The sequence below is a fragment of the Rhipicephalus microplus genome, chromosome X (assembly GCF_043290135.1).
Source record: "Rhipicephalus microplus isolate Deutch F79 chromosome X, USDA_Rmic, whole genome shotgun sequence".
Lineage (NCBI taxonomy): Eukaryota > Metazoa > Arthropoda > Arachnida > Ixodida > Ixodidae > Rhipicephalus > Rhipicephalus microplus.
In genome coordinates, this window is record NC_134710.1 from 335211898 (window position 1) to 335230799 (window position 18902).

Genomic DNA, 18902 nt, shown 5'->3' on the forward strand with positions numbered 1-18902 from the left:
TCATCCAACTGTAGCAAAATGACTGAACTCTGCAAGTAGAGTCTAAATGACAGCCTTACCTGCAGGCTCCTCATTGAGGCAAATGCGCGTCCACAGTCTTTACATGCCTGAGCGATAGTTGGTCCATGGCGCTCTTGGTGTCGTTCCAGTTTGGCAGCTGTTGCGAACAACATGTCGCACTGCAGGCACTTGATGCCATTACCATTTGCATGTAGCTGAGTGTGTTCATCAAATAGGGCTTTGGAGAAGAACACTCGTGGACAGAGCGGACAAGGACACTTCACTATTTCACCTGTCTTGTGTGACCGTGCCTCATGAGCCATCAGCTTTATCTCACTTGGGTAATGGCACGAGCATCGGCTGCATTTGAGCCACTGTGCCGCTGGATGCTCTGACATGTGCACACTCACACCCGTCCAAGTGTATGCCACAAACGGGCACAACTCACAGTAGTACTTCTTTAGCTTACTGACCAGAGCCATTTCATCAGGTGAGAGGTCATCAATATGCATGACTGCTAGGTGCTGGTGTAGTTGTTTGCTTGATACAAACCTTTTACCACAGTGTGAACAGGTACAGCATAGCCGTGCATCGTGGAACCGCAATATATGTTTGCGCATATACACACGGTTACGGAACTGACGGGGGCAGTGTGGGCATTGAAGCCATGGTTTGTCCTCATGCAATGTCATATGAATCCTGAGTGTGGCAGCTGTGCCGAGCTGTTTACCGCACGTGGGGCACAAGAACATTTTTTCGTGTGAACCCAAGTGACGGCGAAGGTGAAAGGAGAAGCTGGGCAGCGTGGTGATGCGCCTGTCACAGAAGTGGCAGACGTAGACAAGTTGATTGCCACAGTGATCCTGCTTGAGTGTGTGCCAAGCCCACTCATGCTCCTCTCGGTCTTTTTCCTCCTGCAATAAAAATGAAACTAGGATAAGTAACCGCTGTTCAGAGAGCTCATGACCATTTCACATAACGACATGCAGTGCTCATGAATCGAAACTTTGGCCCCGCAGCGGTGGTCTAGTGGCTAAGGTACTCGGCTGCTGACCCGCAGGTTGTGGGATCGAATCCCGGCTTCGGTGGCTGCATTTCCGATGGAGGCAGAAATGTTGTAGGCCCGTGTGCTCAGGTTTGGGTGCACGTTAAAGAACCGCAGGTGGTCGAAATTTCCGGAGCCCTCCACTACGGCATAAAATGCATATACTTTCGTTTTCAGTGTCTTCAGTTTGTGCTGTATTCTTCAGTTTTTGCTGTACCTTGGTTATTCTGACTCGAACACTTTCAAAGTCAAATAGGTAGCAACATCCTGCAGTTATCCCGAACAGGCTTACAGCCCACATGTTATACTAAATGTTCTAATGCCTGTGTTCAATTCACGAATATTGTTCACCTGTGTTAGGCAGTTATCTTAAAGATTCTTCACAGTACTGATCGACAGTGGCAGAAAATAACTAGATTACTTTCATCTAGGATCTTGGTTAAGAAAGCCATCAATGTATTCTTACAAGTTAAATATAACCTACGATATGGAGATAAGTTCTGCATTTTGTTATAGAGCCTCAGTATACTTATAATTATCTCACTTGCAGTGCGAAATTTTCATTTTTATTTTGTTTCCATAACCAAACAAGTTTTATGGCATTCAAGTGAAAGAACTGAAGTGGCAGTACATTTTATAGTAAACATATTACACTTCTCACACTGAACACGAACTCGTATTTAGACGAAAATGTTGCAAAGTGCCCTCACAGTTGCCTTTCTCGACAAAATGTATGTATTCTTCAACGGCGAAGTTGAGATTATGAAACTCTATTTCTAAGAAGCCAAAACTAGTGAAGTGACATATTGAAGCTTACAAAGTGAAGCTGGTGTGGGCTTTGAATAGGTACATTAAACTTGTGGTAAAAATGAACTGCTGCTCCACTTGACCTTTAACTAAAAGCTGCTTATGTATTGAAGCAAAAAGTAACAGGAACAGTCATCCTGCTACCCAGACACTTTGGGAATAGCAACAGTACTGTTTTCGTACAGAAAATTCACCTTCATTAAACATACTTAGCTAACTAATTGACAGCAAGTTATGAACTGCAATATACTGCCATTTAATTCATCAATTACATCTTTCCACTGCTCGAAAACTACAACTATACTGTCTCTGGCAGGTATTTTCTTTTGTTTTCACTCTCTCTCTCTCTCTCTCTCTCTCTCTCTGTGTTTTTTAGATTATGTGTTCTCTCAATCCCACCAGGTTTACGAGCCCTGTTCGACACATAGAATAGCAATCTGAACAAATAAAGATATATTAGCCACTACACACTTACCAAAAGGGCTTATTAACTAACCCCCACACCATAAATTAACAAAAGCAAATGGTGCCACATCGGACACTTTAGGCCGGCTCATTCCCACATGGTACACTTTAGCACTCCATGTAAGCAGCAAGCAAACGGAATGACTTTGGATTCTAATCAGCAACAGACACACTCTACCATATGATATGGGAGTGCAGGACAAACCATCGACAACACCCATCATAGGACCATACGCTGATTTATGGGAGGCCCAGCTGACAAGCTCCGACCTTAAAGAAGCCCTTAAACACTTTTTGAAGTAAAATGTGACGTTGGGCAAGTTGGTGCATTGCTTAATAAAATATTTTCTCCTTTTTTTTTTTTCATCTCTTTTTTTCCTTGCTAGTATCAGTTGCACTGCAAATATTTTACTAAACGTTTTCATGTAACCATGGCATGGATTCACTACAATAACTTATTTCCTAATGAATTCAACACCGCAAAATTTTAAGAATCTGTCCAGTACAAGCGGAGTTACAAAGATTTGTAGCACGCTGGAAACCCATTTTCTCTTCTTTTGTCCTGACGAAAGCGCTGGAAGCTAAACAGAGAGGAATGGCACGGGGAAAAAAAAATACACATCACAAGCACCTCGTGACCTTGAGCACTGTTTCCTTCTCTTTTTTTTTCGAATATATAACTTTTTCAGTGTGATCGCATGCACCCGCGTAGACAAGTCACGCCCTCTTGCGGTGATTCATGTAACGATCGATCACGCCACGTTCAAATCAACTAATGGCTGATAGATGGCCTTCTACGAGTGCTTTTTGAGCGTCTTCTGTCATTTGTCAAAAGAAAAGAAAGTAATATTTAGCTGACTTTGATAACTCATTTTGAATTCCATTCCGGACCATGTGCTGCGCTATAATATTTAGCTCACATGTTCACGGGAGCTACTACTGATTGGCAGTGTTTTCTGACATGCTCAAAAAGTGTTGTAAGGCCCCTTTAAAGACCAGAAACACCTGGTGGGCAAGGCTAGGCCTGTCAACTAAGGTCACCGGCATCCTAGACAAAGGAATATATTACTAATATACCTACATAAAATATGCATTTCTTGGTGCTGCCGTTAACGCAGTTCACTCACAAGACATGTAAAGCCTTTGATTATCATTAAAAGCAGCGACTCACGTTACCTTGCTTCTTTTTTTTTTTTTTTGCCACACTGCAGTGAAACGAATCAGTGCAGCCTGTAAAAGCATACCCTAAACTATAAATATCTAGGTACTGTGCTTTTCTATGATGTTGTGATATTGGGTTTGCTACGTTAGTATTGTTTTCTTACTCTTAACAGCATTTTATAAAGGATCTTGTGGAATGTAGCAAGAATGTACTACTTGAGCTAGGCTTGAGAGGGATATTATCACCAAGAAATGAAAACAAGTGTACAATTCACACAGTTCTACTCACTGACATTAAACTAATTACAATTCACAGAGTGTAGCTGGCGACTTTCATAGCAATATGCAATTGGAACAAATATTGATAATGACCATTCAAGAGATTATTTCTAAATGTTCATGATAAAGTACCCAGTTGTTCATTAATTCTTAAACTTTAGTACATGATCGCTTTGTTAAAAAAGAAGGTGGAACACTTTTCTTTATTGCGCGCTTGATAAAACTTGCCTCAAAGCTGTAGCTCACTTTAAGTTTTGTTTGTAGTTGATATGCTTTATGAAATGAATGGATTTGTTTGGAATATTTAGATATGTGCACTGAATGTATTCAATAAAAAGTGGATGAGCAATATTTTTGTTATTATGGATGCATTTTGATTTCTAGTATGATGTCTGCCTTTTCAAGTAATCCATCTAAATTGGTAATTTGTGCTATATGCTACAAATATTTTGACGTCATTTTAAAAGGACACTAAAAGCAAACATTAAAGGGACCCTGCAACAATTTTTGAGCATGGTAAGAAAATGCTGCCGATCAGTAGTAGAAACTCCTAGGAACACACGAGGCAAATATTACAACACAGCACATGGTCTGGAGTTCTCAATAAATTCTCAAAGCAAGCTCGAAATTGCTTCCTCTTCTCTCAATAAATGACAGAACAAACTCGAAAATCCCTAGTCACAGCCCTTGTATCAGCCATTGGTTGATTTGAGCAAGGCATGCTTGGTTGTTGCAGAGATCGCCGTTGGAGGCAGCAACTTGTCCACACGTGTGCGCGTGGTCGCACTGAATAGTCGTGTATTCAAAGAAAAAAAAAGGAAAAAAAAGCGCTCCAGTCACAAGACGGGCGTGATATATTTTCTTTTCCCGTGCCATTCCTCCCAGCTTAGCTTCCAGTGCTTTCATTGGGACAAGAGATCAGAAAGTGCCCTTGCAGCGTGCAACAAATCTTTGTAACTCCGCTCGTACTGGACGAATTCTAAAAATTTTTGCCGCCGTCAACTCGCGAGGCAATAAGATTCTTTAATGAACCCATTGTATGGCTACCTGAAAAAGTGTTGCAGAGCCCCTTCAAGTCAACATGAATTGTTCCAACAGTGTTCTAGAAACTTCCCAGTGCTTGTCTCATACCAAGGATATGTTTAGTTTGAAAGAAAATCACATTTTAGTGGTCAGCACACCATTAGCCTAATTAAAACAACCTGTCTTCACGAACAAGCTTCCAAGTAGCAAATAGAAGAATTGACATTTGGGCAAGTTGGCATTGGTTTACTGGGCTGTGCCCTGAAGCTTGACAGTGTTGGCTGTTCTGTAAAGAATGGACACGGTGAACAGTACTTATGCATCTTCGAAATGGACAGTGCTAAAAATGAGGACACTCAAAGTACAACACCCCGGTGATGTACTTCTAGTTTCCTCATTGAGCTTCCCCACCGTGTCGCTCCGACACGAGCAATACATAAAGAAAGCCTTGCAGTCATTGGCTGTGTGCCATTGACATAGTAACTGATGTCGTATTGTATGCCAAGGTGAGCATAGTCGTGACAAACGGCTACACCTGTACCTCTTTGCCGACGAGAAAAGTCAGAAGGCCGAGCAAGAAACTGAAACTCGCCAAAGCGGGTTGTTTCATTAACATTCTTCTGACAGGACCTATATGTAAAGTTCTTGCGGCAGCGGCAGCATGTTCCTATCTCACAAGCGCACAGTTATTACTCGATCAATAATTTTGATCCATAAGGTTGTTTACTAGACCTTTAAGGGCAGATACGAGTCGAAAAATTCAAGCTTTTTTTTTTTTAAAATTACATATTCTTTTTATTTTTATTGTCTCTCACAAGTTTAGTTTCTATACTTTCACAACAAAGAAACTGACGATTGCAATTATACTCAAAGTAGGTTAAAATCGCTTTTAAGGAACGTAACGTGGCTACTATAAAAATTAAAAAGACTAATTAATCCCCACAGGGCTGCTTGTTAATGAATTTCGCATCAGAAGTTCATTAAATCCTAGCGCTTAAAATAACATAGCTTGCCAAGCTCTTATCATGAAAGAAATTACTTTGAAAAACATATCTTTGCCAAACAGATGAGCTTTCACTCATACCTTTAAATCAGTATTTCTGGAGATCTAACTTTGGCAAACTTCTTGAGTAGAGACATGAAGTTTTTGGTACTTCTGACAGCCCAAACGGAAATTTCGCCCACATATTCCTTAACATGTGAAGGGTGCAAGCATCCTTTTTAAAACTTTATATTGCCTGTATAGTTATAATGAACCTAAAGCAAACAATCAGTATTGGGTGCGAGGACCACCACTGGAGGCGCGAGCGCTGCAATAACTGCGATGTGCAGGGCTGGATCACGTGATCATGCCTCGCTCTGGCGAAGGAAAGCTGGCGGTTGGATGCATTGTTCTCACTGTGACTTCGCGGTGCTTTCATTATTGAACAGCGTTGTACTGCTTTGACTTCATGTGTGTGGACTTCTGCAGACTACACAATGCGGAAAGTTGTTAGAAATGTTACAGGCGGCGTGCCACAGTTTGCTACGCCCGCAATGCCGCTGTCGTGGCCGCTAGCAGTGCCACTGTCACCTCTCTCTTTCTCAGTTGTTGTGGTTTTCATTTCGAGCCCATGGGGTTAAGATGGGCACAGACTATGAAAGTCCACATGAAAGCAGAACATTTCAGTTTTCACACAGAAGTCTTGTTCACAATAAAAAATGAATGTGCAAACAGTTCGATTATGCATATTTTAAAATGGGACTCTGAGTTGTCAGATAGTCAAGACATAGCCCGGAAGTCCCGTTCCTTTCCCTTTATTTTCATTATTTTCACCCTATTCCGGTCTATTTCGTGGCCAGTTGCTTCTGCCTGTTTGGCCAGCGCGTCCGACGAAACCTTCTTTCTTACATCACACATGTGCGCTAAAGTCAATGCTAAAGCTTAATTCTCTTGCCAAGGTAACTTTTACTGCAGTCTGCGCCACCAACATCTTCCTAGCCAGGTGTCCGTCCCCATGTGTGTAGCCAACCACGCGGGTATCCATCAGCCAGTAGCGTAGCGAGGAAGTGGCACACCAAGCCCTTCCCCCCACCTCCCCTCGAATTATCCCATGGTATATAGCGCACAAAATAATGGCCCTTACCTGCCTGCCCAGCCCCCAGTTCTAATCAAGGTGGTGCCACCTCCGAAAAAAAATTTCTGCCAACACACTTATCGTCTGCAACTTCAGCTCATGGGGTTCCTTGCTTATAAATTACGTCTGAAATATGGGCCCATAGCTACTCTCACCTCCTCTTAATGGTGGTTTGATCTAAAAGCGAAAACAGAGTAAACTTCGAAAACTGATTTGTCTTCCAAGAGCTGCTGTGAAAGATCACACTACTTATGAATGAAACTGCAAAAAGAAAAAAAAAACCTGGACACTGGCCATTTAACTGAAACATCAGATTGTCATTTAGATCACGGTACACAAGACTTCGCAGCATGCTCAAGGGCGTAAAATGATACAGCTGGCTGATCGCATTTTTAAATCCCGATTTACCTTTTTGTAGAAGCTCTGGAACTTCACCAATCATTCATAATTTTGACACAGGTGTGGCTCGATGGTGATTGAACGTGCCAAGTGTGACCATAGAAGAAATTTTGCCCCCAAAAATTATTAGGAGCGCGCCACACAGAAAAGTTATAACTCTGAATGAGGTCTCATTCAGAGTCGCCGGCACATGCGTGCGTACTTCTCACGTTTGCATGCAATCAAAACAGAAAGGTTGCCCTGCACGCGGCTGTAAGAATTCTGTGTTGCTTCCCACAAAGCGGGGAATCCGCTTGCACTGTGCTTCATAGGATTACGTGTGCTAAACGAAAATTCGGACATGGAATGAGTCACCACCTTTTACATAGGCGACACGCTTGGCCGCCGTGGTAGTTTTATTTAGGTGGCCATAGCAGGCGACGCGGACAGTCAGGCATTGTCAGAAGCACAACACTTTTCCAGGGCAGTTTTTTATCACTTCATACAGTCAGGGAAGGAGCTGCAGCTGTATTTTACTGATTTAGTTGAGTGAAGTACAAGAATAACAATGAAAAAGAGATGTGAAAGTGTCTGTGGGCTGCGCGCGAGAGGGTGGCGGAGCAATCCAACCAGTATCGTCACAGGGATGCCTCCCCATGATGGCGCCACGGTATGTCCTCGCGTCCAATAGTATAAGGATTCTAAGAATTCTCAGACTATAATTTTTTTGCCCCTTAAAATGTCTTATGTAGACTTTCTTGATAGTTATTTATATTCTACAATAAATGCGGAGCATATGAGCCATTAATGGCTCAGAACCATAAAATATTAGCAGTACAAAAAGTTTGTTCATAACGAACTATACTTTGCACATTGTTATGGCATAAAACAAACTGTGCAACTTACTATAAAACTAATTACATATTTGAAATCAGCATAAAAGCCTATGTATGCAGCAAGAAATTTCGCTGCCCTAAGCTACAGGTAAACGAAACTTTTTTTTTCCAAATGGCATCTCCCTGAAACAGTTCGGACAATTTTGCATAGACACATCGAGCTGATAGAGCAAGTGCTAAAGATCATTTGTGTACCAACTTAAGCTCTCTTGATTAAGCATGCTACCTTTTACAAGACTTTGAACATACAAATTGCTAAAAAAACACAGTGGTGCAGCCAAACGAGCTTTCCCCTTCCTGCTTCCATTATGCTCAGCATTGTTTCCTTATAAGTAGAACCGGTGACCGATCTGATTGAATATGTCCAGCCTATGTCACAGAGACTGTGGAACACAGTGAGCATTGTCTGCCTACGATACATCATGATCCATGTTGACGCGACCTGCATGCCACTACCTCAAGGTTTCTTTTCTAGGACACCACAAATTGACCAAGCTGAATTGTATGCTGCAAACCTAGCAATTGGTGACCGGCAAAGCTGTGACATTGCATTAAGCGTGTAAGAAAACTGGCGAGCAGAGTCACTTTAGTTCGTTGGTTTGACGAGTGTTGAACCCTGGTTATCCAAGCGACACAAGGATCCACACATCTAAAGCTGAAACTTCACCCTAAAGACACAATCAGACTGGCCCAGTTTACACCTATCAGTGATCAGTCTCAAATACTTCTTCTTTGCCTCCATAATAGGCATTTGCAGATTGTTGGCATCTAATAAAAGAGATCAGCAATAGCTGGTAGTGCTGCGGCACCTTGCAGAGCAGACCTCAACTACTCTGCAGTGAGCTTTGTCTCCGTTGAGCACATCGCACAGCCATCGCTGTCATCTCCAGTGACAGCTGTACATAGTTTGACGAGTTAAAGAAGAAAGGCAGAGTTGAGAAGGGTGGTCAGACATAATTGCCTATAGCTGCCCTACAAAGGGCTTGGCATAATTTTGGGCGCAAAGGCTTTGACGAGGCCCTAGCCTGAACCAATACCTTCTAGGAAAAAACTATGCCTTGGACGTCGGCACAATTCCCAGTTCCGGCCGTGCAGTTGCTGCACGGAGCAACTGCACGGCCGGAACTGGCGAGAACAACTGTGTTCGCAACGTTGTGTCAGTGGAGCAGCACAGCTGGCTACTTTGTTCATGCATTTGGTTGCATGTTCGTGGCGTGCACTGGAGAAGCACCAGTGTAACGAGTGCCAGTCATTTCCTTTCAGAAATTTTTGCTACAGCTGAAGCCCATTTTACTACAAAAGTTTCCTTTGAAGCAGCTTTGCAGCAGTGTTCCTGCCAGTTGCTCATTATAGGAGGGTTGCACTGTGGCGGGGCCCACGAGATGGCGCATAGCGTCGAAGAGGCAGCGTATCCATCTTTGTGGTCTCTCTCCCGGCTGCCGCATGCAAGCAGTCGCACAACATACACTCATGGGTGTCCATGCGAGATTCCTGTGGTAATAATGGTGAACTGTGCCGTATTTGGTTGCTACGACCACTCGAGTAACAAGCCTGGTCATGAGAATGCGTCTGATGTCCATATCTAAAGTGATTGTAAACCAATCAAAAAGGTTTGGATTACTCAGCCACACACTATACTGCATGTGCGTTGAACATTTCCTTTCCGGTAAGTGTTCAGAACCTATGCCACATCATAGAGGTTTGCTTTTGTGGTGAAAATCTTAGGTTTTAGAGATGTGCTATGCAGCATCTCCAAAACCTAAGACACTAAAAAGAAAGATTTTTCATGCATTTATAAAGTACTGCGCAGCAGGCGACGCGCGCGCCCACTACGTCCGCCATCGCTGCTTATCAGCGGCATCATTCAGGTAGGTGCGGCGGGTTACTGATTTCGGTGTGTTAGTAAACAATCAGCGACACAGTGCGAGCAAGCCGCAGTGCGTTCTCATTTACCCATGCTTTGACGAGAGCGCATTGCGTCGCTGACTGTTTAAGAGTATGGTCAGCTAAGCACATTATCGACAATCGTAGGATCTAATCAATCGAGACAGTACGTGATCTCTGGGTGCGCAACTGCCCGACGCGCGTCGTTGGACCCTGCAGCAAAAAGCAGTTTTCATCGCAAGCGGCTTGGGCTCAACCACCAACAAACTATGCCAATCGTATCACCTCACATGCTCTAGCAAACGGTGAAACTCTTCCACACAAAGAATTCCTGAAGCGACACCACCACGGCGACAAAAATTATTCGTACGAGCACTAAGCAAGGGGAACCAGTCACGTTTCCGACGACGACACGGCGGCCGTCTCCGAGGTCTTCAGCTCTACGCTGTTGGACCCATCCGCTTGTCACATAGTTGCGGGTGTCCATCGATTTATAGGCTTTAAGCTTGTCCGTTGTTGCAAAGCTTGTGCCGCCAACAAGGTGGTCCTTAATGTTCGTGAGCTAGATGCGGAAATAACACTTCACATCACACACAGCTTCATTACTACTGAAGTCGAACGGGTCGATATTCACCTCAAAGGTGAACCTTATGTTCGTAGCGAAGTTTCGCCACACCTCGGAAGTCACACACATCGCATTTCACCATGTTGGTACCATACGTAGCGGCACACACACAACCTCTCATTGCCGCTCGCTGCTTCAGATTGGGAGCACCTAGACCAGTGACATGGTGGTACAGGCAAACGCCGCTAGCCCTTCAAGCGGATGCCATCACGTGCAACTCTCCTATTGCACACTACAGGGTTACATGTCGACGCCCGGTCATCTCTCGCAGTTGCCTCGATTCACTAGTCACACAAACTGCTCTCCGAAAATATCAGCAGCTCTTTTCGTGAGGCTCGACAAGCATTTGGGCATACAGAAAAACTGGATTTCAAGGCAAGATGAACAAAGGGCTCAATAACGCACCACTTTTTCCATGAATGCATGAAATCAAGAACGGGAAAAAGCTCCCCGAAAACGAGCATTGTAGCTTTTTCTTCATGCGCTTCCTTTTCTCGACGTCTGTTTATTTGAGCAGCATTGTTTTGGACTCATTTATTATGTTGTGTCACTAGCACATTCAAGATGCATTTCGTCGCACTCTAGTTTCATGAAATCCCCTGTTCCAACAACGCTGGTGTTCTGACCGCCAATATGCGTAGCGTTATCTACTCGGGTCACCAACAGTGCCGCTACAGATTGCAAAGAGCTGCCGCAAGAGGCTCTAGCGACTGTACCGAGTGGAAAAAGAAAATAGGATGCAGTGCTTTTGCAGCTCACATCCCAGGCATATTTTTTTTTTCTAGGAGGCATCACCTAAACAATGACAAAATTTCGAGAAATTAGAGTTTCAGGGCCCTTCTGAGGTGCACCCAAATCTAAGCAAACAGACCAACATTTTGCCTTCATCAAACAGCAGCCACTGTGGCCGGAATTCAATAGTGCGATATTTGGGCCATCATACAAGCACCATGACCACCAGACCATTTCAGTTGGTAAATACTTCCATGTCATTCAATGTGTCTTCCTAACTTAAATTGAAACAAAAATGACACAACTTTCCGATCAACAATGAAAATAAAATGCCAGAGCATACTGCACAGAACACTCACTTGAGCGAGCTTCGAGGGACCCATAGAAATTGTTCACTGAATAGAACTGCTTGACATGTGGGGTTCAACGTACCAAAACCACGATGTGATTATGAGAGATGCCGTAGTGGAGGGCTCCGGAAATTTCGACCACCTGGTGTTCTTTAACGTGCATCCAAATATGAGCACATATGCCTACAGCATTTCTATTTCCATAAGAAATGCAGCCGCCGCAGCCGGAATTCGATCCCGCGACCTGCGGGTTAGCAGCCGAGCCTCTTAGCTACTAGATCACCGCGACGGGGCATTTCACTGAAGAGAAAGTTCACTAAAATGAATATTCACTAGAATAGGGAACATCAATGGGCACAGTAGATGTCAAGTTAAATGTGTTAAATTCAATATATCTAATAAAAATACTTTTGTAATCTTCTTTTGGACAGGCGCAAGAAGAAACAAGGCTGTCCAGAGAATACGTTTCAGTGCACCGCCTCTGGCACAGCTTGCTGTTGTGACGCGAAGCCTAGTAATTTTCTAATATATCTCACAGCCTTTGGTAGAGATGCAGTATCTGAAGCTACTTCAGCCATTACAACTTGTTCTTCCTCAGCTCCAACTGTGACTCCCACACACTGTGGAGGATTGGCCAAGAATTGAGCGGTCTCATAAAATGTTGTCGGACATTAGAAAAAGGGAGGTTATATAATAAAATTAGACATTTTATATTCCTTGTTGCAGTTTTCTTCTTTCAAATCCGGGCCGTGCATACACAAGCAATGCTACACCATGGCCGATTGATGCACGATGAGGGCTGCTCCCATCAGCTGTGCCAGTGTTCTATAGCTTGCAATTTAATTTAATTAATCTCATAAATGAGCCAGGCATAGTAGATAAAGTTCATTCAACTGAAATATATAGTTTTCAAAAGTTTATTTAACTGAAAGATTTTTGCATAGAATGCAGAGGAAACCCACTGGGGATTTCCCATAAGTTCGTTACTCTGAAATACTGATTAAAATGACAATCCTTAAAGTTAGCGTTTAATGTATGATGCTAGAGTAGTATTTGTAAACATGGTATCTATGCCATCAAGTCGGATCAAATGTTAATATGTTTCACGTGAACATACACGATTTAATAGTGGCACTATATGTACAACCACTTATACTACATCAAATGTATGTCTCTTTTTGTTTTGCCACTGTAGCAAGGTTTTCTGGTTTGGTTGCGAAGGTAATATAGTTAGCTAGGCAGCAACAATTTCATAAAGTCTGATAAGCACATGCCAGCATTTACAATGTGCTTATTTGACCTTATTCTGCCATTGCACATTTATTAGCATATGGCAATGATCTTAGCAATGTGCAGTACAATAAAACAGACTTCGTAATATTTATACCAGAATCTGAAAAGTGCTTGATTACAACAGCTAGAGGCAATTTAAAAACTGTACTTTAGAAAAATATTTTTGTTTGATTAGTTTCTGGTGGTATTTCTTCGTGCGCAATTGGGTATAAAAAAAAAAACTGCTGCTATTCACACACTTCTGCAGTCTTTCATTATTCTCATAATTAGCAGCACTTTCTCCATTGAACAAGCTAGGCGTACCTGAAACAGGAGCGAGCACATGGTGCAACGAAACGTCTTGGCCTCAGGGTGCGTGCTTTGTAGGTGTCGAGTGAGCACCACGTCCGATGATGTGGTGAAGCTGGAACAATGGGAACAGCGAAGCTCGAGTCCAGGAGTGCGGCTTAGCATCTCAAACGTACCGTCTCCATGCGTCTTACTCACATGTATGCTGTAAGCATATTGTCGCTGGAACATATGCAGGCAGTACTCACATGTGTGAATCTTAGCACAGCTAGTGTGTGTACGACGATGGTGAAGAGAAAGCGCTACATCACTTTCAAAAGTTGCATCGCACTGTGAGCACATGTGTCGGGCCCCGACATGCTTCTTCTTGTAATGGTACTTCTGTGCCCAGCTGGTGCTGAAAGCCTTGATGCATGCGGGACACTTGAAACGCTTGGAACTGTCTGCCGGATTAAGATGGCTCCATACATGGAACTGACAAGATTTCCGCATTCTAAAGCTCCTCTTACAGATGCCGCAAAGAAACTCGTCCACGTCGTCGCCACTCACTGGCTCGTCAATGGAAGCTGCATGACGGTGTAAAGAAAACACATATACAACGTGAGATTTCAGAAGCTGCACTACCAACCAATTATTCTAGTTACTTAGTTTTTTGGTTCTTGCTTAAAACAAGAACTTTCCAACAAAAAGAGAGAGAGAGAACAAAACACGCTGTGCCATACTGGACAGGCAGTTTGTGTACAAGCACCAGTGTTTTTCTCAGAGATTGAACATTTTTAATCACTTTGAGCACATTTGTACAGTTCAGTTTGTTTGGATTGGCTATCAGTAAGAGGTGGACAATACTTGCACAACTAAATGCAATGCCTATGTATATAATTATCAAGACTCGCTAATTCTCTAAATTTAATGATTCACTTCAAGGGACATATCGTAATAACAATAAAAAGTAGCAAAATAGAAGTGCTTGACCCTCAATTTTAACTCAGTTTTGTGTTCAGTTATGACCCCAACCCTCTAAATATCAATTCTAAAAAAAAACATGGCAACTGTCCATGCACCGTAAATAATGGAACACAATTATCGTTTCTAGAAACAAGCTACAATTTTGGTATTGTGTCATGATAGATTGACTCCATACCAAGTCAGCAGTTGGTGCAGCTCTCACAAAAAACAAAAAGCACACAAGCAACATAGAGAACAATCTAATGCATTTACTTTTTCTAGGAAAAATAATCTACATACTGCTACACGTCAGCAAATTCTATTCTGTATCCCAAGATCACGATAATATCGGTGATGCCAGGTCTGGCATTTCGAAACTGATTTTAAAGGGACACCGAAAAAAAAAGATTTTTAGTGCATTTGTAAAGTACTATTTCACAGTCCTAAACACCCTACTCTTCTGCGAGACAATGCTTGGTAAGTGAGAAAAATGGGCGAGAAGGTTATGCTTGTGGAGATGCCATCTCGAGATCCCCGCACCAAACACCATGACGTCGTAAATTTTGAAGGGGTCTATAGAGCCCTACAAAGCTTCCAATCGATTAAAATGAAGTACATTGTCTTGCTTTGGATGTAAAAACAGCGCAAAAAATATAGACAAGGATGAAAGAAGAGACGACACCGCGCTGACGGTGCGGTGTCGTCTCTTCTTTTGTCCTTGTTCATATTTTTTGCGCTGTTTTTACATCCCTAGCATGAACCACCAACTTGCCCAACTTTCGCTATTATTGAAGTACATTGTCATTTGTGGTTGCCATAGGCCTAGCATACGAAGTATCAGAAAATTTCGTCAAGCCAATGTTGTGCAAATACGACGAACACATTTTGAAATTTTCGACAGCACGAGCAGAGATTCGAGAGCAAAATTTTAAAATGAAACTTCAACCTCGATTTCCTGCACTAATCGTGAACTCATGATAGCAAAACTTATGGCATTATAGTGTTCAAAGTGCTATGTATCAGTCTAAACCAAGTCAATGTTTCTCTTTAGTGTCCCTTTAATCAGTGGCAGATCCAGAGGGGTAGAGGTTGGGACGATTTCCCCCCCTCCTCTTCCTGAAGTCTGTGTCAGCACCCCCTCCCCCTACTCTGGTGCCCGTTGTGCACATCCTTTTACCAGTTATTACGAATGAGTGAAACCACTGTGAGCACACATGAACAGTATTTATGCTACAAAAGGGATCTTCCCCTAGTAAAAACAAAAAAGTCATGAACGCACCCCCTTCTAAGGTAACTTCAGGCACACGCCCCCCTTAAAGTGAGTCTCTGGATCTGCCAGTGCCTTTAATAATTTATATAATTAGTCGTCCAGCCTGGGTACTAAAAGGGTCAAAAAGAAAGTTTCTGGCCTGACATGGCAGAAATTACTTTCAAGTATGGTACTGTTGCAAATTTAAGAATGAGTTTTTTAGGTAGAATACTTGGTCGACACACTAAGGACCTTAGTTGGAATCCCACTCTGTCCGTGACATTTCTTTAATTATTTAGTTCTTCTTTTCTTCTTATTTCACGCGATAGTGGTTGTGGTTACCAGCAGCAGCGGGCAACTACAGCACTAAAAATGACTTGTGATCGCACAACAGCTTTTGCTCTAAAAGCAAATCAATGCGCAATCAGCATTGTGCTGCAGATTTTATAAAGCGACCCCCTACTTACTAGTTAAAGGGACCCTGAAATGGTTTTGAGAATTTTGTATAAATGCATCTGGCCAGCAGCCCGAATCCTAAGGGTCACTTATAGACAGATTTGAGCACTCTGTGCAAACTGTGAAATTCATTAGGATGCTTTAAAGCTGCAAATCGCTGCAGATCACTGTGACTCAGCCAAATGCATTTTCAACCGCCTATTCACCCAGCATCAGCCAGGCTGCTGATCTGGTTGGCTGTGGAATGTGCCTAAGTAACATCGGTTGGTAGGGTGACAGCCCCTGTCAGAGCAGATATCAACCACTCTGCAATCTTCATCTCTGTTGCTAGACGGCGTGCGTGCTGCATGGCACACTGGGCGATGGGCTACGAGATGGCGTGCAACACGTCAGCGTGCAATCTCGGAGGTCATGACTTGGCGAAGCTCAAATTGTCGAGTATGCTTATGAGAGCTGTGCGATCACCAGTGATTCCAGCGTGTCTCATGGGTTGAGGAGACACAGCAGCGGTGAGGGCATGATATAATTGTCATAGCGGCATTGGTACACGACGTGTCGCTAAATTTGTTGTGCGAGTGGCTTGATGATTCTTCTGCCTAAATGCTGACAAAACTTCAAAACACCATTTCAGGGGTGCTTTAGGTTGGAACAGTTTTATACCTAAGAAGCGATTCCTTCGAGATTGGGCCAGAAACTTTCTAGCTGGCTTTCATAAAAATGCAACTTTTTTACTTATGAGAACTGCATCAAAAAGTTTACACATGTTCAAAAGTGTGCATCAGTACTCCGTTGTATCAGTAGAGTTCTACACCTTCATATATGCAACATCATTAGAACTTTGGTGTGTAAAAGGGTATCGACAGGAAATGCAGTTTACACTTCAAATGAGTGGTGAATCACTGCAAATTTGGATCAACAGCCATATGAGCTTTTTACTGCCAGTTCCATTTCATGCTTCCCGTAATGTTCCAGCAGAGAAGCTGGGTGCATAAAAGTTTATGTGTGGCACAGTTTAAAAACCTAGTTATGCAGGGACATAAATAAACACCAGCACTCTGTGACATCAAGTATTGCTTGGTGTCACCAGAATATATACCTACACCTAATTCGAATATCAAGGTAGGGAACAGTTAAGAAGTACATTACACACTCCTTGGACACACACTGTCATCTGGTTCAAGTGCCAGCAATACTACAAATACATGCATTATGTGGAAAATTAGCAATGTGGAAGGGGGGGGGGGGGGGTGGCTTGAATTTTTTATGTACTTTGGCTTGAATGAACACCAAGTTATGTGCTTTTACAAAAGTCAGAAACCAAAGGTAGCGAAAAGGCTACTTGAAGTTGTTATGTGATTTATAACTGAAGAAAATAAAGCTCTTCTTTAAAAAGGGAAGTGAACAAAAAAAAGCTCAAATAGTTTTTAATATTTTTACAGCTTTCTGCTAGATTATTAGGAACATACTTTGTTAGATCAGCTCAATTAATCCCTTCACTGCTTGCCTCGGCAAGACGTACTGCACCATAATGACAAAAGAAAACAATGTTTTGGATTCAAAAAGAACAGCATGCTATTCATTCGAAAGTAAATGTTACCAACATTTCGCAGAGCTCGGTACTGCTGCAGCTCTTCTGAGGAAATTTCTCCGCTTCTTAACGCAAGGCGACTCGTCTTCGGACTCTTCAGAAGACGAAAATAAGTTAAAAGCCGGCGCAGAACGGTCAATAATATGCGGCAGCTCTGGGTCAACTGGGGACCCTGACACATCAGCATCGTCTACACTCGGAACCGGAGAGCCAACGGTGAACTCTTCTAAATCCACTGCAGAAGAACGGTCGTTTTCGTCAGGCTCAATGTTGGACAGGCCAAGCTCAGTGCTCGGCAGTTTCAAGTGAGCCCCACTGATTACCATCCTGTCACTGGTGGACTTTCTTTCCTTACATACAGCTTCCATGATGTCTTGCGAGAGAACAGTGTCTCCTTGCGACTCTTCCAAATCACTTTCGCCTTCGTTTGGCAAAACATGGGGCACAGGCACACACGTGGGCTTACCCTGGTACGGTCGACAGAGCACAACCAGTTTCTGTTTACTGACATTATCAGCGCTTTCCGTCCACTCATGGCCTTCTCGTAGGTACAAAGCGGAAAATTCACCAACGAACACTGAAATAATGCCGTTAGCTGGAATCCCGAAAGGAAATATGAGGTCGGTGCAAAATGCTTCCATCTTGGAGTTAATGTAGACACTAATATTTTGGTCGGCAGGCTCCCCCGTCAGCTCGTCACGTACCTCCGTCATCGCGCCGATGACAGCATACAAGCCCAAGCGCTTGTCACAATCAAACAGCTCCACTGTAACCAAATAAACAGACGGAAACACCGAGTGTCGCAATATACACGTATTTGTAGGTTGGGATGGCGCTTGGCGCCAACACAATTGGATCGTATTATCACAGAACACCTAGTATTGTCTTGTGGCGACTTGTGCGTTGTATCAATGTTGGTAACGCTGCTTGTACTTCCTCGTCATGTTCAGATAACACGTTAAAGTATTTTTATTTTCACTATCCAACAACTTAACCAATTTTCTATAAGTTTACACAAATGTGAAATGAATAAAACCAAGTGCGGGTTTGGTTCTTTTTAAGTGATCATCCTTGAAAAATCAATTTAGAGGCATGGTACACATTTATCTCAGAGGCTATGTATTTTGCTTTCGATTGCAATCATGGTTGCTACTACCATAAACAACTTGCAAGCTGCAACCTTACCGAGTAGTGCGAAAAGCGGGCAAATGAAATGAAAAAACTAGACCTGTTAGGGTCATTTTCTAGGTTAAACTTGATCAGTATGGACAGATTGTCTTAAGATTTGGATTATTCTTGTACAGAGCTGTCCAATATCGAA

The 18902-nt window shown here is 42.9% G+C and overlaps 1 protein-coding gene across 1 annotated transcript in view; it reads right to left on the reverse strand.

Annotated features, from left to right (window-relative positions):
- Window positions 1-18476, reverse strand: part of LOC119186202 (uncharacterized) — a 67928-nt gene extending 49452 nt beyond the window's left edge. Inside the window, exons 1-3 of the mRNA XM_075879686.1 lie at window positions 17595-18476; window positions 13359-13909; window positions 60-914 (exon numbers count right to left, since the gene is read on the reverse strand). Coding sequence (XP_075735801.1) covers window positions 60-914; window positions 13359-13909; window positions 17595-18294 — 2106 coding nt within the window. The 5' untranslated portion in view covers window positions 18295-18476. The remainder of the gene's footprint in view (window positions 1-59; window positions 915-13358; window positions 13910-17594) is intronic.
- Window positions 18477-18902: the final 426 nt, after the last annotated feature.